We start from the raw sequence: 24,810 nt of genomic DNA on the forward strand, positions 1-24,810 counted from the left end.
AGCTGAATTTGCCTTTAACTGTTAAAACATAAGATGGTTAAATACAGCATCTGTAACTGAACAAATTCATTTAATCTGTAATAGCCACCAAGTTATCTTTCTCTCAGCTTTTCATCCACAGTTTCTAGATCTCAACCAGTCTTTATAATGAAGTGCAGAATACAAACTACTGAGATTTCATCAAGTCCTGGTTGAGGGTTTGCAAAATGTGATACAAGTCACGAGGCAGTAAAGTCTGCTGTACATTTCTAATGTATCCAGTGGATAATATAACTATAAAGGGCAGTGCTGTACTAGGGTTGCCAACTTTCTAAAACCGAACACCCTTGCCCCGCCCCCTCCCCAAGGCCTTGCCCTCCATTCACTACATTCCCACCCTCCCTCAGTGGCTCTCTCTCTCTCATCCTCACTCACTTTCACTTGGCTGGGGTTGAGATGCGGGAGGGGGTGAGGGCTCTAGCTGGAGGTGCGGTCTCTGGGGTGGAGCTGGGAATGAGGGGTTTGAGGTGTAGGAGGGGGTTTCAGGCTGGGGGTGGGGCTCAGGGGTTTGGAATGTGGGAGGGGGCTGCAGGTTGAGGCTGGGGGTGAGTGTCTGGGCAGGGGCTGGGGATGAGGGGTTTGGGGCACAGGAGGGGACTCCAGCCCGGAGGGTGGGACCAAGGGATTCGGAGTGTGGAAGGGGGCTACGGGTTGAGGCAGACGGTTGGGAGTGCAGGCTCTGGGGTGGGGCCAAGAATGAGGTGTTTGGCGTACAGGAGGGGGATGCGGGTTTGGGGTGGGGGGGCTCAGAACAGGGGCAAGGGCTTCCCTCGAGTGGCTCCCAGTCGGAAGCACAGCAGGGCTAAGGCAGACTCCCTCCCTGTCCTAGCACCACGCTGCACCCCGGAAGCAGTCAGTAGGTCCAGCTCCTAGGCGGGGGAAGGGAGGGGAGAAGGCTCTGCACACTACTCCTACCACAGGCACCACCAACCCCAGCTCCCATCAGCTGCGGTTCCCGGCCAATAGGAGTGCAGACACCTGGCAACCCTACGCTGTACTGAAGTTGCAGAAATGTGCAGTCACTAGATGCTTCAGAGCAAGGATCTCAAAATGGATATAGTAGTTGTAGTAATGGGGCTGAACAAAGGCATTCTGGAAGGCTTGAATAGGAGGGGAATAATTAACAAGTATGGATAAAAACAACCACCACACACATCAGGTGCAGGATCAAGAACTTTTGAGGAGGAAAAACCCCAAATGCACTCCACTAGAGGATTGTTCTCAAAAGCCAAGTGGTGGCTGTAGAGAGAACAGGACATGGTTTGAAAAGGGATATTGTTAAAAGGAAAAAAAATTTTTTTTAAAAAGGAAATCCCTCCAGAGTATCAATCACTTCAAACTGACACTGGAACCAAGGTCCTTAAATCTCTGTGTTTCTATGGATCCAAGCCAAAATTTCAAATCTTCCAGTCGCTGTAAGCGGAAACAGTCTTGAATTGTACTTTCAAATAACCCTATAACTTGCTTATTATAAAATGCAATCAAGCAATATTTAGCTGGGTTTGCTTTATTTACAGAGCAGTACAGATTGTCAGAATGGCACGTTTCTGACCACCACGAATACTAGTTTTATCTGACAGAGACATTTTAAGATTATGAATGTGTATTTCACCTTTCATTTTGCTCAGAAGGGACAGCGTAGTGTGAAGACAGCAGATAGACTGTGGTTCATCTAGGATATCTTTTTCCTTGTAAAGCCACACACCGAGAAGCAGAGACTGGAGGGGAAAAAAGTGGAATATTTATTACACCAAAGGTTGTATTTTCTCCAACATAACTCCTTAGAGTTGAGAGAAAATGTATGATCCCTGGAACCATGTTATAATACATCAAAATAAAGAGTTTATTGGTGTGCTGCAGATGATATGTCATATGACAATGCTTTTAAGTGTAACAGTACCACATTTCAGCAATCTTTCTATTACCAAAAAAAAAAAGATCCTTTGGGACAAACTCCTCTCATGAACTGGCAGACAGACAATTTCAGTAAAAAACACTCAATCTCAATCTGGACAAAATTAGTATTAGGTTATTATACCGATTGCAAAAGAAAGGCAGGGAGCAGCAGTTTCTTAAAATGAGAAAAGATTAAGATCAGTGCTTCAGTCATAAGTCTGGGATGGGAAAGTGCCAGAGTTAGAAGAAGATGAAACGTGCAAGAGACAATGAACATAGGCTGCAAGAAATGAGCATATGTAGTTGAAGTTAAAAAGTACACACATAGTACAGAAGTCAAATTAGGATTTGGTTGTTTTTTTGGTGTGGTGTTTTTTTGTTTTGAGGGAGGTGGGCATTGGGGGGGGGAATCACTTATCAAATAAATTGTTTTCTAAAATTAAAGGAGTTATAGTAAGGCAAGTAATGAATGTTAGCTAAACAAGTAGTTATTTGTAGAGGATGGTATATTAAGATTATTAAAAAGTAATACGAGGGTTTGATGCATTTAATATTAGAGACTGAAAGATCAGTTTAACTATTACATCATCTTCTCAACCCAGCTAATTACTCTATAGACTCCAAATTATATTTGGATTCAATTAACCCTTTGGTATCAAGAGTCACAATTCCTAATACTCATGCAAAGCAACAAATGTTGAGAAATAGCTAGTTTAGATGTTCTAAACATCATAGTGCAATGCTAATTAAGAAACTTCTTGTGTGTGTAGTTGAACAAACTTATAAATTACAGAAGGCAGTTACTTTACATTAAGCTTTGGTAGTCTTGTGATCTTTCCAAAATTGCAAGTAATGGTATTCATGTTTATTTGGACACAAGATGCTGACTGAGTGATTCCCTCTAGCAATAGCCCCAAAACTACTACAGAGATTATAGCAAACTGCTGCTCCCCTCACTTCATGAACACACAGACTGATACTCTACCTTCATAAAGGTTACATAAATGGAATACAATACTTGCAACATGCAAAATACAAATGGAAAATAGAAGTGATTCAACTCTGAAAAATGACTAAATTAGACATTAGGAATATTAAATCCTACAGAAGACTGAGGCCAGGTCTATGCTAGAAGTTTTGGCCAGAAAAGCAATGTTGGTTAGTTGTGTTATTTTCTTCTGCAATTTTTTCTATCCTAGCAAAAGCTCTACTGTAGACACACAAATATTGGCATAAAAGTGCTTGTACTGTAGGGCTTATTCCACTTGCTAAACAGGTATAAACTGTAACACACAAAAAGTGCTTCCTTGCAGATGTAAGGTGCATCTATACTACAAGCATTTTGCCAATATAGCTATACTGCCAAACTTTTAATTGTAGGTTAAGGCCTTAGTAATCTGTTAAAACCTCAGTTGCCTTTAATTACACCTGCTTTGCAGGTAAAACTTGGCAGCAGAGCAGGTTACAGGAGGGAAAAAAAAGCAGGAGAAAAAACAGATAAAATATCTACTCTGCACTATAAAAAAAATGGTCTGTGCATTTCATAACAAGCCAATGATTTTTTTTTCTTGAACATGAGGGTCTGTCGGGACCCTGAAGTGGGACATAGCCTATTGTACTGCCTTTACTCTAAAGAGACATTGTCAGCTTAAAGAAACTCATACCTTATATACAAATCTACCTACCTATTATGTAGATTACACTGCTCTGCAGCCAAAATGCTTCTGAAATAAATGTAGTCCAACTTTACTAATTCTGGGTCACTGAGAACGAAAATGATGCTTAAAATTGTTGATTGGCTCTAGTTTTCAAGATATGCTATTGGGTCAGTATATACGACCCTTGACTTGGCAATGGTGGAGGATAAGTAAGTTATACAGGGAAGAGATCTCTATGTAAACCAGAAATGACTAAAATACATCTTTGACTGGATCTATGAATAAATCTATGACTGGGTTTGGACAGTACTTGCTTTTGAGGCAAAACAATGAATGATGCAATCTGAAGCTGGTATTGCATCATACATGATATGAACTGCATCATGTTATTCCTAGAAGTCATGGATGATGCAATCATAACGAAGCTTACATCACTCTGCTGAACAAATTGCCCTATATCAGCTCTAGAAATCACACAGTGTCGTGCTCTCTTATTTGTCAGTGTTTGATTTTGCAAAGGGACACATTTCTGTTTAGCCAAAGTGAGCAGAGATGCCTCATACTTGTGTGAACAGTGCAGATAACTTCTGCTATGTTTGTGGTGAAGTGACTTTTGCATCACAAAAGCGCAGTATAACCACTATGGTTAAGAAAGCCTATCACCTTTATTTTGGCTGCAAAATTGGAGATCAGGACAAGAGGTGGGCCCCACACATATGCTGCAACACTTGTGCAACAAATCTTCGCCGTGGTTGAACAGGAAAAGGAAATCTATGCCTTTTGCAGTGCCAGTGGTTTGGAGAGAGCCAACAGATCATACCAGCAATTGTTACTTCTGCATGGTGCCTCCAGTTGGGAAAGGTGTGTCAAAGAAGAAAAAGTGGACTGTGCATTATCCAAACATTCCATCAGCTATACGCCCAGTACCCCACGGAGAAGGACTGCCGGTTCCTGATGCACCAGAATCATTCTCACTTCAGTCAGACAAGGAAGAGGAAGAGGAAGAGGATGAAACTTCTGGTCCTGAACCATCAATGTCACAGGACCCACATTTTCTCCCATCCTCCTCCTCTGAACCACACCTCATAACACAAGGTGAACTGAATGACCTTGTCAGGGATTTGAAACTACCCAAGAGTAAGGCAGAGCTGTTGGGCTCCAGACTACAGCAGTGGAATCTCCTGGCAGGCTATCAGGGCAAATGGAGCCCATCAATGCTTGCAGACTATTGCTGGACAGTGACAAGAGATGCTCCATTTAATGAATACAAGAGACAAGCCAAGAAGCGCCGAGTAGACACCGAATAGGACTAAACTATGTACATAATAGTTTTTTGCCTTTTGTTTCATAATACATTTTATTTATATAACCCTTTTGCTGATTTTTAAAGTGTTCCATAAACAGGACAGGTGAAATATTATCATGTAAAGCAACCATAAACACATGAAAAGACCTAGATTTACAATTTATGATTAAAACTCTACTATCTACACAATATACATAGACATAAAATGTAAAAACTTAAATATCTTAGAAACAGTAGCCAATCAGTTGTTTTAATTGTCATATTTGAATTCAGCACATCAAAATACATAATAAATATCACATTTTATCTCTGAAGCTGACGACGTCTCAAAAATTGTAGACCAGTGTTATCAAAGGATTTTTAAAAAATCTAATCTATTTGCCACTAGATATGCTGTGTTCATTATTTGCAGCTCTCTAAGGTTAATAGTAACTCAGATCCCACCCCATCTAATATCCCATCACAGACCATTGGCCATATTTACCTGCTAATAATCAAAGATCAATTAATTGCCAATATTAGGCTAGCCCATCATACCATCCCCTCCATAAACTTATCAAGCTTAGTCTTGAAGCCAGATGTGTCTTTTGCCCCCACTACTCCCCTTGGAAGGCTGTTCCAGAACTTCACTCCTCTAATAGTTAGAAACCTTCTGAGGGATTTACAAACCTGAAAAAGGGCAGAAAGCCAGACACTAACATGCTAAGTGTACATGGTTACATGCAGTGCTTAAAGGTCAATATTGTAAATTGGGAAATTTTTTCGGCATTGCCATGTTTAAATCCATGAATATTTTGGGTAAAAAGCAGGAAACAATTAAATCAGTATCTTACCAATAATAACTGAGGGCTAAATCCTGCAGCCTCCAGTGTATGGCACATTTCCTCTGTGGAACTCTCTCCACACAAACATTTCCAGAAAAAAAAGCTCCCTAAAAACAAACAACACATCAGCTACATCTACAATGATCAAACGCTCCACATGCAGATGACTGGTTCACCAGACAGATCAGGACTTACTGGACTTGAGGCAAGGGAGCTTTAAGCAAACAGTGGAATATCCTAATATTTTTAACTTTCGTGGGAAGGAAGAAGGAAAGGCTCACTGACCTGCCCAGATCACAGCCTTTCTTTGGCTGGTGGGGACTTGTGGATCCATAGATAGACAAGGAGATACTTCTGGACAGCTATCAGGAAGTGAGCAACACAGAGCAGCACTGTTTGGAATGACTATTTTACTCTTCTTTTTTTTTTTCCAAAAACAAGGAAGAAGGGAAGGCAAGTAGAGTACGTGGACAAACAGCTATATAACAATGTAAGACAGATTGTACCAGTTCAGATTATATGTATTATCATTCAATTTAGAGAAGAGTTTAAAAAGTAGAATATGTATGAAAGCAAATTTAGCTGCCAAATAATCCATGTCTGTGTGCCATGGTGGCATGTTTTAGGACTCAGCATAGAGAACCAGAGCTATTTTTGCTGACTCTCTGGTGTCAGATCACGAGAGTCCTATTAGTATACAAATGGTTGGATGTGTCTGAGGCCGAGGGAAGTAGGGGCACAGGGGCTCTCTTCTAGGAAACAAAGCTAAACTCAGGAGAAAGTTTATATTATGGTTTATGTTTTGTTGTCATTATTTATACCACCAGCTTACAGTACCTCAGTTATTGAGACAAGTTGTCTATTGGTGGTTATGGTCAGCGAGACACTTTGTGACTCTGTCCTGGTTTTAAAACCCAAGTACAATATTTTGGAGGAGATAGAGGAGAACTCCACAGAAGTAGATTCTTGGCTACCCTAGAAAGGGCCTTGGTGTTCACACAGACATAAAGGTAGGCACCCCTGGAATTCTTCAGCTCCAGTTCCTCCATTTGCCTCACAAATATGCTAATTTGGTATATGTTAAACAGTTGGGCAGAAAGGCCTAATTTGATACCTGCTAATATGAGATGCCCTTTGCAGGTGGGAAGTGGCATGAGGGAGTGAGACAGGTGGGCAGTTGAGAAATACTTGCCTTCTCACTCCAAGGAGGCAGCTTGGTATAGGAGGTTGAGAGGCAACACACTGATGGGAATTCCAGCACCCTGTGCCCTGCAGCTAAGGAGAAAGTGTGGGTTTCTTGCCCTAGCAATGCCCCTTGATCTAACTGGAGAGCCTCTGCCTTCTTTATTTTGGTGTCTAATTAATAACTGTAGTCCTCTGGCTAGTAAATGTCCATCCAGTAAATGTTTTGAGCCCTGTCTTACCCAGGTTTTTAAGTTAGAGGAAAACAGAACAAAGCATTAATCTGGCAAACACTAGTCCTTCAAGACCTCTTACCTAAAGCCATGTATTCTCCTTCATCTAGATTCTTCACTAGAATCATGTCCTTTTCACATTCTAAATACTCCAAGAACATTTTCACAGGCAATATACCATCATGGTCATCAGCAAATCGAACGGTGGTTTGGGTGTTCTCTTGGCTGTAGTTTTCCAATAACGTCTGGAGCCTAGCAAACTCTTTTTCATCCAGCCTGAGTAATTTAGCCAAATCCTTAAAAGCAGAAAGATTAAAACTACAGTAAATAATGACCCTATGTACATTTATATTTGGAGCTTTAACATACTTATTCCCCACATTCAATTTCTCTCTGCTTTTTTAATTAGCCAAAAATCCTTGAGAAAGCAGCCACTTTGCAAATTGGGCAGACATATTGCAAGGTTCTGTAATGCCTAAATTCAGTGTATACGCAGAGACTTCTGTAATGATACTAAAAGTAACCCAAGATATGAAGAAGAACATTTTGTACATCTGTTTAAAGTACTAGACACAGGGCAGATTTGGTCACAAGTTAGTTTCCAGAACTAATTCCTCCTCCCAAAAAGGATAAAGAAAAGCCTTCTGCACTAAAGACAAATGATTGGAGTCAGGGGACATGAGTTCTATTCCTGGCTCTGTCTCACACTAAGTGACTAAGGCCTTGCCTACACTAAAGGGAAAAGTCGATCTAAGTTATGCAATTTGAGTTACGCAAATAGCGTAACTCAAATCAACGTAGCTTAGATCTACTTACCGCGGGGTCCACACTATGCAGTGTCAATGGGTGACACTCTCTCGTCGACTCCCCTTACTCTTCTCGATCAGGCGGAGTACAGAAGTCAACAGGAGAGCAATTGGCGGTCAGTTTAGCGTATCTTCACTAGATCTGCTAAATCGACCGCCGATACATCAATCACCGCAGCGTCGATCCTCTGTCAAGTGTAGACAAGCCCTAACAATGTTTTTAGGAGGCTCAATTAATAAGCATCTGCACAGCACATGAGATCATTAAACAGAAGGTGCCCTAACCAGGTATTTATTTAAGTATTTTTACACCAGTTCCGCCATCCAATGATCTTCATCTCCAACTCCCCAAAACATGTAATTTTTAGGGCTGTCAATTTAATCACAGTTAACTCACGTGATTAACGAAAAAAAATTAATCACAATAAAAAAAATTGCAATTAATCATAGTTTTAACCGAACTGTTAAACAACAACAGAATACCAACTGAAATGTATTAAATATTTTAGGATGTTTTTGTACATTTTCAAATATATTGATTTCAGTTACAACACAGAATACCAAGCGTACAGTGCTCACTTTATATTATCTTTTATCATCATTTTCACAGTGGAAATATTTGTAAACAAAACATAGTATTTTTCAATTTACCTCATACAAGTACTGTAATGCAATCTCTATCATAAAAGTGCAACTGACAAATGTAGATTTTGTTTATTATATAACTGCACTCAAAAATAACACAGTGTAAAACTTCAGCACCTAAAAGTCAACTTCATCCTACTTCTTGTTCAGCCAATGACTAAGACTAACAAGTCTGTTTACATTTACAGTCAATAAGGCTGCCTGCTTCTTATTTACATCACCTGAGAGTGAGAACAGGCGATCGCATGGCACTTCTGTAGGCGGAGTTGCAAGATATTTATGTGACAGATATGCTCCTTCATGCTTTGGCTGCCATTCCAGAGGACATGCTTCCATGCTGATGATACTCATTAAAAAAATGTGTTAATTAAATTTGTGACTGAACTCCTTGAGGAGAATTGTATGTCTCCTCATCTCTGTTTTACCCACATTCTGCTATATAATTCATGTTACAGAAGTCTCAGATGATGATGCAGCACATGTTCATTTTAAGAACACTTTCATTGCAGATTTCACAAAATGCAAAGATGGTACCAATGTGAGATTTCCAAAGATAGCTACAGTATTCGATTCAACTGCCTTCCAAAAATCTAAGAGGGATGAGGTGTGGAGCATGCTTTCAGAAGTCTTAAAAGAGCAACACTTCGATGTGGAAACTACAGAACCTGAACCACCATAATAGAAAAATCAACCTTCTGCTGGTGGCATCTGACTTAAATAATGAAAATGAACATGAACATGCATCAGTCGGCACTGCTTTGGATCATTATCGAGCAGAACCTGTCATCAGCATGGATGCATGTGCCCTGGAATGGTGGTCAAAGCATGAAGGGGCATATGAACGTTTAACATATCTGGCACATAAATATCTTGTAACTCCGCCTACTATAGTGCTATGCAATCACCTGTTCTCACTTTCAGGTGACACTGTAAATAAGAAGTGGGCAGCATTATCTCCCACAAATGTAAATGAACTTGTTTGTCTTAGCAATTGACTGAACAAGAAGTTGGACTGAGTGGACTTGTAGGCTTTAAAGTTTTTACATTGTTTTATTTTTGAGAGCAATTATTTTGTACACAATTCTATATTTGTAAGTTCAACTTTCATGATAAAGAGATTGCACTACAGTACTTGTATTAAGGGAACTGAAAAATATTATTTCTTTTGTTTCTTTTTTACAGTGCAAATATCTGTAATAAAATAATATAGACAGTGAGCACTGTACACTTTGTATTGTGTGTTGTAACTGAAATCAATATATTTGAAAGTGTGGAAAACATCAAAAATATTTTAATAAATGGTATTCTATTATTGTTTAACAGCGGGATTCATTTTTTTTAATTGCTTGACAGCCCTAGTAATTTTCCATTTAATCTACCTGTTAAATGGTTAATTCTTTCACACAAAGAAGTTTTGACATTACTTACATTATCAGAGAGCGGAGTGCTTGGCTGCACGCTCAAAGAATTCAGTTTGCTGACTGACTCATATAGATGCAGCAGCTTTAACTTATTTGCACAAAACTGGAGCAACCCTTCATCAACACACAAAAACTCTGGAGAGAGAGAGAAATAAAGATGCACATTAGTCTGAATGCATATGTGAACTGGAGCAGTGAAATGTTCTTTGTAGCTTCATTAAACTCTTATAAAGGAGTTAGATGACATATATTCCAGTGTAATGTTTTCGATGCACTGTTGCTCAGGAGATGATGTTTAATCCATGGCAAGTTAAAGCAAGGATGATTTTTGCCCAAAAACAAAAAGGGTATCAGGCTTATTTTTAACAAGAGAAGGGCTGCATGGGACACTGAACACAAGGCTACTTTAGAGGATTTCTTGTGCACTAGCATGTAAAAATCAGGGAAATGCAGGATGCTATAGATTGCAATCCTCAAGTAATTATTCTTTTAAAAGCAAACACAAGTTGCATGTACCTTGCAAACTACAATGCTGCGTGAATTTTAGTCTCTCTTATGCTGCCAATATGTGAATATGATAAATTCCATAATAAAAAGCTGCAAATAAAGTTTCCAATTGACTAAAATTGAGGCAGCACAATGGGAATTATTGTTTTTCAGTGATAAAACAGAAACCATGTTAACAAAAATCAGTCGAAATCCCCTGATATTTGTAATTCTTCAGAGTTTGGGAAAACAACTAGAAAAACTATGGCAGCCAGAGAACATGTATGCAATTGATATCAATCCAGAATTTAGAATTTTAAAAAGCACTAATACCTCAACATAGTAATAGTTAATTTGACTAAAAAATTAAGTGCTTTCTTTTTCTTTTTTATCAAATGAAAAGAGCATATTCACAGCTCAACTTTTTGTGAAAACTGAAAGGCACAATGGAAACACCAAATTAAGGGAGGCTATTTTTCAGTTTATATGGTAACTCACATTTGTGAAGCAACATGAAACACACAATTCAACATCTCAGTATAATTTGCATAACGGTTCCTGCAATTTCAAAACAAGTGCAGAAGCAGTCAGTTACAAGAACGCCCAAAACAGATGCCAACATCTGCAGTTAGGACTTTCTAGGCTGTTGAGTTATTAATGCAGCATGCAAACTCACTCAGCTTGTCTTCTACCTGCTAAAGCCTAAACTGAAGAACAAGATACTGAATCTACACAATGGGATTAGGTAACAAAAAATATGTCATTTGATGTATGTCTACCTTCTTACTTCACCTTAAATGGTCACGTGAAATCTGTTTACTTATGCTAAGTAATCTCATCCACCTTGTATTCAGCTGTGATATACAGTGTACGTTTCCCAGACCTGAAGAAGAGCTCTGTGTGAGCTTGAAAGCTTGTCTATCTCACTACCAGAAGTTGGTCCAATTAAAGATATTACCTCACCCACCTTGTCTCAGTACTTTCTTAATCTGCATATGTGGGAAACCAGTCTTAAGAACATCATTAGCTAAGCAATACCTGCAACAGACCCAGTATCATATTTAATGATAAATTAATTTACCTGACGTTAAAGGACATAAACCAAAGATTCTAAACTGACTTTTCTGTACACACATTTGTCTCTGAACAAACCATTTGTGCACTCAAATGAATTCCCAGTGTACAATTTTCTCTCTATGAAGCTCAGCCGTTTCTCAGATCCTCTGCTATTAAAAATCCTGGAACCAAAAAGGAAGCCTGAACAGTTTGGTTCAGCTAATCAATTGACCTTTTCCTCACAATAATAGCATTCATACAGTCCATCATCTGGTTCAGAATATCCATTTAGCCACAGTATTACTGGCAGATAAATAGCCAAACTAGGAGGCAGGGACTTCAGCCAAATTTATTCTTTACTGTGATCAGGCAGGGAACAGAGTGCAGATGGAAAAGGAGGGGACAGAGCATAAAGCACACATAAGCTAACAAAGAGGACTCAATAAATACAAAATGAAAATGGAGGTATAAGTTTTCCAACTCATTGTGAAAACAGTTTCTCATAAGAACCTGTATTTGTAGGACTTCATATTTGAGTGGATACACTAGCTATTTAAAGCCAGATCTTGCCCTGATCAAGGCAGGTCAAAGTTGGGCAGAACACTCCAAGGGTGAAATCCTGGCCCCATTAAAGTCAATGGAAAAACTCCTATTTCATTCCACAGCTCTGAAGTTACACAGACTGCCACATCATTGGGGTGGGGGGGAGGGGGAGATGGATGGATGGATCCCTCACTACAAAAGTGGCCAGGGACAGGCCCTCCCAACCCACAAGCATTCTGGGGTCCACAGGCAAATTCTGTTTACTCAGGACCTCTGTGCACCTCCTGCAGTAATACATCTGCTGTGAACTACACTGCCAAGGGCTCAGCTCCTCCTCCTTACAGTGTGAAATGGAGTCCACACGAAACAACAACAGGATGAATATTATCTTATGCTGGAAAGTTTGCTACACGTCTGAAGGTGATTTCCCAGAGACAGACTCTTCTCTTGCTCCATCCCTCAAGACCTAGTCATGCCCCCCAAAACAATGGAATCCAAATGCAAGAAGCATTTCAATAGTTTCAAGGGAGGAATTATGTTGGGTTATTTCACCCTCCTCCATCTATCAGAATTTTGAACAAATGCACTTCTTTGGCCTGAGAAACCTACCCTTAAGGGAAGCTGTGGATACAGCCCCTCGTTTAGAAAGACCTAGACGTGCAAGACCAGTGAAGCCATGCTGCCAACAAGGAGGAGAAAGGAAGCAGCAGGTAGATCTACAACCATATCAATGGCACAAAACCTCTGGTTCAGTGCCTTCAGTGAATCCAAAAATTTGAAGGGTTAAAGAAGCCAGACCCTAATTTCCTTCCTAAAGAAGGGGGAAAACTGAAAAGGGAGCTCTATAAGGTGGAACTTTGTGGAGGCTCCTGTCCTATACAACAGGATTACTGCAGGATGGAAGGAGTAGGAATTGAGCCCAGTTTATTTTACTAATATATACAAAATAGAACCTTGGTGAAGATGCTGAAAGATATGATAGAATTATTTGCAAGTCAATGTATGTAAACATATAGGACAGGAATATACCTATGGATGGGTGTGGGTGTGTGTTAATCTATATTTGCACTTATATGAAAGCAGTTTATGTTTCTTGCATTTACAAAATATACATAATGCATGGACTCATTCAACCCATCACAGATTTCAAAAATATACTGAAGTAATTCTTGCATTACAGATACATGGCAAGTGCTGGAGGGGGTGCTCACTAGCAAGCTGATGCAGGCAGGGGGGAAAAAACTCTACAAAAGGAACTTCTTACTCTATCTGGCAGAAAAGCCAAACAGAGCAAGCTTGATGAAGCACTGAATACCCATAACAGATATTCTCCTGGCCTCACAGCAGTAGTCTCGCTTCAAGCCACACCAGGGATAGATTGTGGTCTGTGTAATTACAAAATCAGCTTCCACTTACCCTGGTTTTTTAAGGTGTCCATCAATGTCTGAGTGATGTTTGAGAGAGCGGAGAGTGGTACACGTTCACTTGCCAATATGCTTTCCAAAGCCTGTGAGCAGAAATTTAACAAAATGAAGTATTTCCATTCCTTTTGCTTCATATCATTGTCGAAGCGTTTAAGGAAGCCCATAACAATACAAATCGGAGTATTTTTTAGTTACTATTTCCACTACACACATTTGCACTGTAAAGTTTTTACCCCTTACAGCACAAATGGATCCTGCAGTGAAGTCACAAATCAACAAGACTTCTGTGTACTACGTTATAGAAAAAATAAAAATAAGCAATTCTGTAAAGCAAGAACTTAAGCTTTGTCAATGAGAAACCATGGACAGAATTGTTATGAAAATTGGGAAAGACAAAGGCTTTATACCCAAGTCTGATCACATGACATTATTTCCGAGATTGAAACTCCCTCTCTCAATATTCACCTGTTTTTTTGTAGCAGGGTATTTAATATCAAGAATTAATTCCTTTGCTTCAGCTTCAATCATGTCTGCAACAAAGATGATCAAGTCATTAATTTATATTTTCAACACAGAAAATATGCTTGAAAAGCAAGTCATTCTGCCCACAGTGAAGATGTACACTTATTTACATTTTAATTGTTTGGTTTGACATGACTGGACTAACTGCCACAATTAACTTGGAAAAAACTCACACCGACTGTTTGCAACGTTGTAGTTGTAGCTGTGTTGGTCCCAGGATGAGACACACAAGGTGGGTGAGGTATTATCAGAAGTAACAGCAGTTGGTCCAATAATAGATATTACCTCAACCACCTTGTCTCTCAGAAACTGAGAGGCATGTATCATTCCAGATCTGCCTCTTTTGTAAGAAAAAAAATTACATAAAGAAACAAGGGTGTCTATGCACAAAAGGTGAAATCCCTCCTACTCCATGCAGATGGCAAGCATGGACGCTATGCACCATTTAAGCACTCAAAATAGAACTCATTTAGGACTTAAGTGGTGAACTGGGCTTGTGCTGGCTCTTTGTTCAAGAGTGGATTTCACCCAAGGAACCTTTTAAAAATATACAGACTAATTTTCAAAAATCATGGCATAATTCATGACAGCATGCACTAGAAGCCTTCCAAACTAATTTTACCCTGCCCTGTGGGAGAACCTCACTTTTAATACAACTGAACCTTGTCATACCAGGCGACCTGAGTCAATCCAGATCCACTGAGCTAGTCAGCTGCTGCCGCTCACATCACATACACTACTGAACCCTTCAAGAGAAAGTATTGCCTGCCCCACAACACTCCCCAGATACAGCACATCTCCAGCATTGCTGGGTTTTTTGTTCTTGGTAAAAATAGGATTAAGAAATTCATAACTGTACTGAACATTGTTTAAAAAAAAAAAAACAACAAGGATTATTTGCACCCCATGATCAGACAGCAGTGGAGTTCAATAGTGAATACAACATCCCCAGCAGACTACATGGCAGATAATTTGAGATTTATCTAGACTTTGCAAACCTGTATAAAAAAATTAACATGAACAGAAAGCTCTCCTTAAATCTAGTTTTGTTAAACACTCAGCACAATTCTAACCTGATTTTTACATAAATTTGAATAGTAAGTTTGCAGATCTCTTTTCAATATGCAAACAAATTCATTTACATCTATTGAACATTAAGGTGGAAAATTCTTCAGATGTTAATGTATGATATACACATACACTAGGAATACAGGATGCATATTGTGTGATTCAGTAGGTGAGACATTAAGAAATAAACATTTAGGAGAAACTTACCCAGATTTGAGGTTTTTGCTTTGAGTAAAGCACTTAACTTCTTCACTAGATGCATATCTTTTGCTCGTTCACTCTTTTTATCACTGAAAAAGATTTTTAAATATCTCATATAAACACACACTGAAATATTCAGTGAAAAAGTTCTGTCTGCAAACTTTATGTTTGTTACTTTTGAATTACATCATTGGTGAAAGCATTTTTTGTCACTCTGACATGAAATTAGAACAGTTACTAGTTATTCTAAAACTCAAGTATTAAGTCATAAAATAATCTGACATTTCATTTTCCAAGGGCCAGATTCTGCCATCATTACTCACACTGAGTATACCTTACGCCACACAAGTGCGAGAGACTATTCTTGGAGTAATGCGCTACTCAGCATGGGAAAAAAAATTGCAAATTCTGGCCCTCTGGAACTAAAAACACTTATCAAAAGACTTCCGTTAAGAAGACACAGTTAAGGTAGATTATTATATAAAACGCAGCTAACTTTACCTTAGTGCTAAATGGAAAGGTACATGAACAGTTTTTATGCTTCCAGACACTGGATCAACAAGACAGATCTGGTAAGTCTGAGACTGCCAACCTTGACTAGTCATATTGTTTAAACCCATTATTTTATAGCCAGGATACAGCAACCTGAAACACACACAGAGATATGGCCACGACAATGAACACTGAAATTACCAAAATGCATTTTTATATAAGACACAAGCAAGAATTTCACGCAACCAGGGCCCAGCACAACTAATGAAAAACATCAGAACATCTAATTAGTGATCTATGCCAGCAAAGATTAGTTGGGGGGTTAGCAGTGGAGAGGAAAAAGGAAACATCTTCGTTCATAAACAAGAGCACTCTGCACTGCATTCAAACAGGCATCAGAGGCATAGTCAGCAATTCAAAAACAGTCTTCTAGCACTCGTCATTGTGGGCATTGGAATAAGACTGCCTGAGAGGCAGGAAAATGTTTATTACACACTTATTTACCCCACTAGCACAGCGTATTTGTCAACATGTCAAGATGCTAAGCCAGGGGTAGGCAACCTATGGCACGGGAGCCGAAGGCGACACGCGAGCTGATTTTCAGTGGCACTCACACTGCCCGGGTCCTGGCCACCGGTCTGGGGGGCTCTGCACTTTAATTAATTTTAAATGAAGCTTCTTAAACATTTTTAAAACCCTTATTTACTTTACATACAACAATAGTTAATATATTGTAAACTTATAGAAAGAGACCTTCTAAAAATGTTAAAATGTATTAATGGCAAGGCAAACCTTAAATTAGAGTGAATAAATGAAGACTCGGCACACCACTTCTGAAAGGCTGCTGACCCCTTTGCTAAGCATTTCTTACCTACAGTGTTTCCCCACATTGAAGGCACCAACTCGGGGTCCTTGTTGAGTGCTCCATACTTCCAGGATTCCTCTTCTTGGAGCATAGATCACAAGAAATTGAGCCACTCTACTTGGACTTCGAGTACTTCCAAAAGGAGAAAAATCCATCTTTTCAGCTTCTCTTTCATGAAGATCTTCTACAGTCTGAATCCAACCAATTTGTGCATCACGATATCCTTTGTAAGAAAGGACAAGAATTAGTCAACTAGTTTATACAAACACACACAATTGAAAACTGCCTGCTCCTGGAACAGGGTTTATATAAGGGTTGGGTGGAAGGCTATTGTACCCTCCCAAAAATTTGTCTTGTGACCACCTAAATGCTATTTAACAGTAATATAAGTGCCCTTTCCCAACCTGCATACAGTTACACCCATTTACTTCTCTAACACATTGATTGGACCAATTTCTTTTTTTCCCCAAAACCAAGCTCTGCTGACACAGAAAATGGGATGTCTTCCCAGACAGTGTAAACGTGATCAAGTCACCAGGATTGTATGTGGGATTTAACACACAAGTGACATCAACAAACCCTCCCAAGCCACATTACAATTAGCGCATAAAACAAGTTTTAAAACTGAAGTATAATTTAATTGTAAGTTTTCTGAAGTGTTTGTGGAATAAGAGAAAAGTAAAGTATGATTTCAGTTGACTATCTCCTTACCATGTGCTTGTCTCAACAGAAAATGCATGCAAAACATTCAGTTGTTAAACATTTGTTAGCAGTTTACAACAAAAGGACTTGAGGAGGGGGAAGAGAGAGAGAGTAAGAGAGTGCGAGCACGTGTGGCTCACACCACCCTTTATTAATAAATAGGTTTAAAGAACTTGCTGTAATTGCTGGGAAACCTGGCAGACCAAACTGTTTGTTTAGTAAATGCTTATTCAAGTGAAAAAAATAAAGATAGTAAAAAAACCAAACAAAACAAAACCAAAAATTTGATCATGGAAAGGTGTTAAAGGTAACATGGAAAGATCAGTAACACAGAAGAGAAAAATGGTGAACGTGTATTTCTGAACTAATGAGAAGCACCAGATAAACGCAAACTACTGGGGAAAGGAATGCACAGGAAATACAAGGAGACTGCAACCATTATGCTACGGTAGCTGAAATAGAGAAGCTAAGCAGCCTGGGGGGACTGTGGAAATAAAAGGTTCCTTCACCCCACCCCACCCTGAGTTCAGTGGAGTTCCCTGAATATAGCGCATGTACTTGTGCTCAGTGCATCAAAAAGAATATGAAAATGTTTGCTTGCAAATTTGATTTTTGCTGTTCCTGACTCACTCCTGTTTTGGTTTCCCTTCTTAGACCTCTCCACAGCATTGAGCCAATTACAGTCGCTGTCTGGAGAGAAATGACACTCCACTATGCTTTCTCTGTAGACTTGATTCAGGAAAGCCAGTATATCTGGGCTAAAATAACCCTGAGTGGGAGAGGGAGAAGTGACATGGATGGAATCCTGTGTTTACACTGTGAGAGCAGTGGGAGGACAGACTGCTAGAGATATTTGAAACTTCACAGAAAGCAGGTCCAGGCATAAAAGGGGAGGGGCGCGCGCGTGTGTGTGCGCACGCATACAAAAAATGTTCTTCTACAAGTCCTATCCAGGGGTTGTAATATTGGTTGTGATGCTGTTGGAGTCTTGGAGATGGTAACATCTGCATCTCCTCTTTCCCACAGAACAGCTGGGGCAGGGAGATGAGACTGATCGCTTGGAACAGCCTGCAAGAGATGCTAACTGACGCAACAAAGCAGTAAGTATGTGGAACTCTCTGTCCTTCCTAGTGATTTTCTCATCCTTTTTGTGGAGCATAAGGTAGGGGAACCAAATGCTGCTGCTTCGTCTCTCAGCTGAGGCAAAGAAGAAACTGGAGCTGCATAAATCTTGAATAAATGACCTCAAAACTCTTCAAGAGAAGAGCTGGATCAGCTGCTGCATGCTGTGGTAAGGTCTAGAAATGGAAATTCAGGCAATACAACTCAGTTTCTGAGGTTGTTGATTAAACCCCTTACTGTAGACGCCATCAATAATATTTTACAGTCCGGTTCTATAACTCTGCCACCCTTGAATTTATATTAAATCGGTTTGAGAGATCAGAACAACAATAAATGCCATGATAAAGGCCAAAATATTCAGAATTCTAAGCCAAATTGAACATAAACAGGCACACCATTTCCAAGCAAACTAATTTGTTTATTGATATATTCCAACATTTACCTTTCCACATGCGAATGGCAAGTCCTCGTGTAACATCCAGTAAAAGAACTCTTCCAAAGTCATCAGTTACTGCTGCCAACATGTTACATGGAGACAGACATACGCTTTCACCATGGCGCCGGGAATCTGGAAGTCCAAACCTGAAATCAAATACTCAGTTAACGAATATCAAAAGATACTACATTAATTACCTTAGAATTAAGAACAGTACCTTTTGCAGGATTAGAGAAATACTTTTTTCTAGGATGTCAAAAAGGGTGGGTGATTTGTTTTTGTTAACAAAAACAGAAGGAGCATTTTGCTATTACAAAATTTTGTGCTTTTATTTACTTTGAGACCTTGCAACTTTATGAAAGTTTCACTATAATCATATTATAAACTGATATAACATGAAAGGTCCCGTAAAAGTTCTGAGAGCAGGCTAAGTATGTTTAATGTCCCTAGTGCCTTGGCATGCAAGGAGTCTCTGCAACAGGTGATCTTGTTGATTCTTTCCTATTGCTGACAAGAGCCAGGCATACCTGGAGACACAGCATGGTCCTAGTGTTTAGAGCAGGGGCTAGGAATCAGGAGAACTGGATTTAATTTTTCAGTTTGTTGCTGTCTTTTTCTGAACCACTAGGCAAGTCACACTTCTCTGTGCTCCAGTTTCCCTAACAGTAAAATGAGAATAATGCCTGTAAGTTATTGTAAGGAACTTTTACATCCTTGCATGCAAAGCATTTTGTACCGTGAGAGTATTTACAAGATTGCTCATACAGCTCTGTTGAGTCACCTGAATTGTAAACTTTAGGCCTCCTGTTCCAGTACTTAACCTACTCAACAGTGATTCTCCTGCTGCTAAACTAGGCAAGGGTTTGTTTTTCCTTTTTTTTTTTTTTGGGGGGGGGGGGGGGAGGGAGGAGGTGAACAAATGCATGCTGAGAGTTAAGCAGAGATCATTAAATTAATTCCATTTATAAACTAAATCAACTGAAACCAAACTCACATTTAAAAAAATCCCAGCACAAGATTACCACTTTCAAAAACTATTCAAGACAATCAAGGAACAGAGCTTTGGAGCAATTGAGGAGTAGGTGTCAAACTTGCCTCACAGCTAAAGGGGTAGCAGGTTCTACTTTTGGTTTCTGCTTTTGGACAGCCTCTTCTTCATGTTTACTCTTCCAACCAAGCCAGCCACTTGCAACAGAAAAAATGATCATCAGAATGCCAATGACTGCACAACTGAAGACACACAAGTTAAAACTAAATCAAAATCACACTTTATTTTGCATTTCATTACCTGGCAGCATTAAAGAATGCTGAAGTCAGTTTACTAGCGACTGCTAATGCAACGTGAGACAACAATGGCTGCGTGCTACCCTGAAGGAAAAAACAAAAGCATTCTTAAAAAGCAACAAGATAATTCCTTAATGTCTCTTACCACCTCATAATGAGAGCTCAAGTGCTGAAACACGCTAAACACTAACTCCAGCAATGAAAAAAAAAATGCACTGCAGCCAAAGTCTTGAAAGAGATATTGCCAAATTTGACATCATCCACATTAATTTTCAATACAAGCATGTGATAGTTTCAGTCAGATAAAAAACTACAGATGATCTCAGCTATATAGGCCACAAAGGCCCAGTACTACGAAAGAAGCTAGAGGTTCAGCAAGATCTCAATTTAATGCCCCTAAAAGGATGTCATTCCACACCTCCAAGTCCCAGCTTGCTGTTTCAGAGGCCCACTGAGAATCTCTGGTCACCTAGTAGTATATGGTGCTACAGTAAAGGTTAAAAACTACAGTCTACGATGCTTCATGGAGAGCAAGCTGGTTCTATGGTGTTGGGTTCCTTATTGACACCAAAATAAGTACATTTTCTCACAAATGTTTTTCAAAAACTTAGCTGATCAACATTCTGATATTGCTCTGGTTTTGTTACCTTGTTGATCTAGATAATGAGATTGCACTCTGTCTTGTATGGTTCAAATATACAGATGATAAACAGGAACATAAATATAGCCAGACTTTTTTACCAATACATAAAGAGTACATAAATATTTGTGAAAGGGTCATGGCAAGCAAAATAATTTTAATTTTCTACTAAAATGGCTACAAATAAAGTAAAAAACAAACTGGGGCAAGAGGACATCAGGTTACAGAACACTCCCAGTGCCTTGATATAACGGAGTCAAAGGCCAAATACCTCCAGAATCCAAAAGAATTTGAAAATTGGATTATGACATGCGATCTATTTTTAAGTTTATTTCCTTAACCATGAAAGAATAGTTAGTGGAAGACAAAGTCTCAACTAACAAAACTAATATTAAATTTTTTTATTTAAGATTTTTTTAAAAAAGTTAAGAGGTCTTGGATAGCAGGAACCTGGAGCACATTTCACAAAGAAACCATTCCAAAGGAATTTTTCCCAATTATAGGTAAATTCTGAAGACTGAAGGAAAAAAACCTGCACAAACTAGGGGAAAAAAACCTGCACAAACTAGGGTAAATGAAGCATTCTTCAAAAATAGCCTTTTTAAAAAAAAAATATGCAAAAGAAAAGGATATTAATTCTCTCATCTGTTACTTGGGACAAAGTGATTCTTTTATCATGCCTATTTCATAATACATACATACCTCCAGGGCATAAAAGAAACCAGTGAAAGGATTGGAGCCTACAGTAATGTACTGAGACATAGTAGGTGGACTATTCTTTATAGCTGCATTATAACCACCTATATTGGAGGCAGTCTTCATTTGATCAAAAGGAGACAGAGTCATGACACCTAAATCGGAAAAAAACAAAAAAAATACTTAAGTCATGTAAACTCAATATAAATGGGTATTTCAGACTCTTGAATTCCAAGCTTACTCATGCATCCTTGGCTGAACAATCATAACTCTAGAAAGACACAAGCTCTGACTTCATTCACATCTGGTTTCTTACACACTATATATAGCTGTATTATTGGATATCTAAAACGGATTATACATTTTAGTTAGGAAGCCACATACCAAGAATTGGAATCAACTGACCATTTTTATTTCAAACAAACCCAGTAGATGCAACAAAAAAAATCTACTTGCGATTTGTTTTAAATTTTAAAGGTTTCCGTTTTTATTTTTTGAGAGCCCATCTCTCTCCTTCCTTTCTCCAAAGGCAAGTAGAGGGGGCCTGGTCTGTCTCCCTCAACTATCTGCCTGTCTGTGATGGAGGCCTGGAGACAAGCAAACATCCTCATATTCCCAAAGTCATAGTGTGGAAAGAGAATAGAGGCCTGCTATGTCACCTCTGGAAATAAGTCATCTGAACCTTTAAGTGTCCTGCTTCCTCTGCTGCAGGCAAGGTCTGCACTGGTTTTTATCCTTCTTGCCAGACAGTCCTTTAATCCACCACACAGGAGGACACTGAGTCTGACACAGTCTCACTCAGACTCGGTATTAGGCTGTCCCCTTTCAAAAGAGAAAGGAAGAACAGAGACCATACATACCCGCTATTTCCTCATCCCTTCTAATGGGGGAATCAAAGCCTTCTGATGCTCTTAAGCTCATTCTTTAACCTTCCTCAGCTAAGCCCTATGTGTTTCCATCCAAATGTTACCATAGATCAATACTCCAACACGCATAGTAATCCTTTAGTCTTACAGCTCTGACAAAAGAGGTTTCATCCAGTTGAATGTCTGAAGATAAACAGTAATACTTACCCACACTGGCATGGTCAACTATGGTGTCCACATCTTGCAAACCCCACTTCTTATAGGCTAATGGTGGAGGTTGTATGTTCTCATTGCCCGATGCTGCGGCTGCCAATTTGTTATAAAAATTAAGACATAAGTAAAAAGCTATTAGTTCATTAGATTTCTTAAACTTCAATATTGTGTCATGTCAGGTCATGCTACAATGCTTTATATGGTCTGTAACAACAGAGTGAACATTAAGGGAAATGCCAGTGGAAAATCATTTAGTATTGTGGTTAATAAGACATTACATACAATAACTTTACCGATAGGTTTTCATAGAAGCATTGTCAGATTTTTTTAAATAAAAAAATTTAAATTTAAATAATGGTGCTATACCTATCTCCTAGAACTGGAAGGGACCCTGAAGGGTCATTGAGTCCAGCCTGCTGCCTTCACTAGCAGAACCAAGCACTGATTTTTGCCCCGATCCCTAAGTGGCCCCCTCAAGGATTGAACTCACAACCCTGGGTTTAGCAGGCCAATGCTCAACCACTGAGCTATCCCTTCCTCCCATTTAAGGATATGCTGCACAAAATTAGAATATGAACATTTTTCCATTTTGCTGAAATTAAGACACTTAAAATTTAGCTGGGCAAAATTTCATTCACAACATCCAGTTATATTTGTAAAGTCCAAAATAAATTAATGGAGATAATTTGTTTATCTTATCAGTTAATTATGGTTTAATAAATGGTTTCTGTATCAGTTCCAGAACAATGTTGGTCCTTCTCCTGGTAGTGAGTGTCATTATGGGAGACAGCCTTGTGCATAACATAAGTAAGCAGATCCTACAAAGATCACATTCACAGGATATGCGACAGTATGCTTTAGTTAGACTTGAGTTGCTAGCAATGTTCTCATCTCAACCTGTCTGCAAACTTAGGACAACACATATGCAAGGGATTAGCATGTGAAAGATACTGGAGTGCTTTTATTGCAAGCATAAAGTGCGGCTAGATCTAATTGCTCTCATTTGTGAACAATGATAATTTCTCAGACAGTAGCAGAAAGGCTATGAGCTTTGGTGGCAGGAAGAGACTATAGCTAGAATTAGGGTCTCTGCCTTGGCTGGTGGCACACAGTATAAAAAGGAACACTAGTCCTCAGTGTATTTCTGCACAAAGGTCTCAAGGTGTGTCTGTGGGGCCATTAGGGCGACTGCCTGAATTGGCACCTGACCTTGTTCAATGACTCTTAGTTCTTAGCTGAATGGACGGGAGCCTTCACTCTTCCTTGCCCTGCATGGAAATACTCTCCTCTCCTGAGTCCCAGAGGAACCAGCTCTCTCCTAGCACAATCCCAGCCTTAACCTAACAACATTGTTGGCCCCATAATTCCTGATGCTCCCATGCTGGCAGCTCCATTATGGTTCCTCTCTACTCCTGGCTTAGCAATGTGTCCATTCCCTATCACTGGTTCCTGGTGCAAGGCAGAGATTGAGAACAAGCAACAGAGTTGGAGCACAGTAAGAGGCAAAATCAGGACTCAGTGCAAGCTTTTGATTAAGTTCATCTCCCAGCAGTGAGAAACCCTCCCTCCATGCAGCACTCCATTCTTTGATGGCTCTCCCGTAACCCCAGGAAACTGACCGGTTCCCAAGGTGCAGCACACCTGGATTAGCCCAAGAATTAATAATACAAGAAATCAAGGTAAGCAGCAGGACAGGTTGTCAAAAAGATTGAAATGAGTAAGCATTTTTCCTTCACAGAAAGAGCTAAAACAGCCTTCAGGGTTTTTCATATCTTAAAGTGTAAGGATATCAACCATTAAAATATGAAGAGCATCTGCCCACAGCAGAATCACTGTTATGATGTCAACACCTCTCAAAACCTTTCCTAAAAGGAAAAATACTCAACTAAAACAAAAATAACTACGTGATCACTGTGCTGACCCCTCTAAACATTGATAAGGTGCATCTAAGATGGCTGTGTACTAGAAAGTCAAATCTTCTCCAGTCAATATCCTCAAGCAAGCTGTGTTCTGAGGAAGTGTATTTCTCAAAAATATTTTCCTTCACATAACTATAACCTGTATAAAACTGACAAACCATATTGGCTTCTACTCCAGTCTGATACAATTAATATGACTTTTAAATGATTTTGTATTAACAATGTAACAGACAGACTTCTGTAAGCACAGGCAGTCTTTGGACTA

General features: G+C 39.3%; 1 protein-coding gene across 6 annotated transcripts in view; it reads right to left on the bottom strand.

Annotated features, from left to right (window-relative positions):
• RAB3GAP2 (RAB3 GTPase activating non-catalytic protein subunit 2) overlaps positions 1 to 24,810 on the bottom strand; it is an 85,421-nt gene that overhangs the window by 27,786 nt on the left and 32,825 nt on the right. For all 6 annotated transcript variants that reach the window (XM_050948424.1, XM_050948423.1, XM_050948422.1 and 3 more), the window contains exons 9-22: positions 22,621 to 22,719; positions 21,554 to 21,702; positions 20,216 to 20,295; positions 20,023 to 20,112; positions 18,934 to 19,073; positions 16,674 to 16,890; positions 15,812 to 15,955; positions 15,317 to 15,399; positions 13,985 to 14,049; positions 13,512 to 13,602; positions 10,018 to 10,145; positions 7,221 to 7,434; positions 5,733 to 5,830; positions 1,652 to 1,757 (exon numbers count right to left, since the gene is read on the bottom strand). In XM_050948424.1, coding sequence (XP_050804381.1) covers positions 1,652 to 1,757; positions 5,733 to 5,830; positions 7,221 to 7,434; positions 10,018 to 10,145; positions 13,512 to 13,602; positions 13,985 to 14,049; positions 15,317 to 15,399; positions 15,812 to 15,955; positions 16,674 to 16,890; positions 18,934 to 19,073; positions 20,023 to 20,112; positions 20,216 to 20,295; positions 21,554 to 21,702; positions 22,621 to 22,719 — 1,704 coding nt within the window. The remainder of the gene's footprint in view (positions 1 to 1,651; positions 1,758 to 5,732; positions 5,831 to 7,220; positions 7,435 to 10,017; positions 10,146 to 13,511; positions 13,603 to 13,984; positions 14,050 to 15,316; positions 15,400 to 15,811; positions 15,956 to 16,673; positions 16,891 to 18,933; positions 19,074 to 20,022; positions 20,113 to 20,215; positions 20,296 to 21,553; positions 21,703 to 22,620; positions 22,720 to 24,810) is intronic.

The sequence above is a fragment of the Gopherus flavomarginatus genome, chromosome 4, assembly GCF_025201925.1.
Source record: "Gopherus flavomarginatus isolate rGopFla2 chromosome 4, rGopFla2.mat.asm, whole genome shotgun sequence".
Classification (NCBI taxonomy): Eukaryota; Metazoa; Chordata; order Testudines; family Testudinidae; genus Gopherus; species Gopherus flavomarginatus.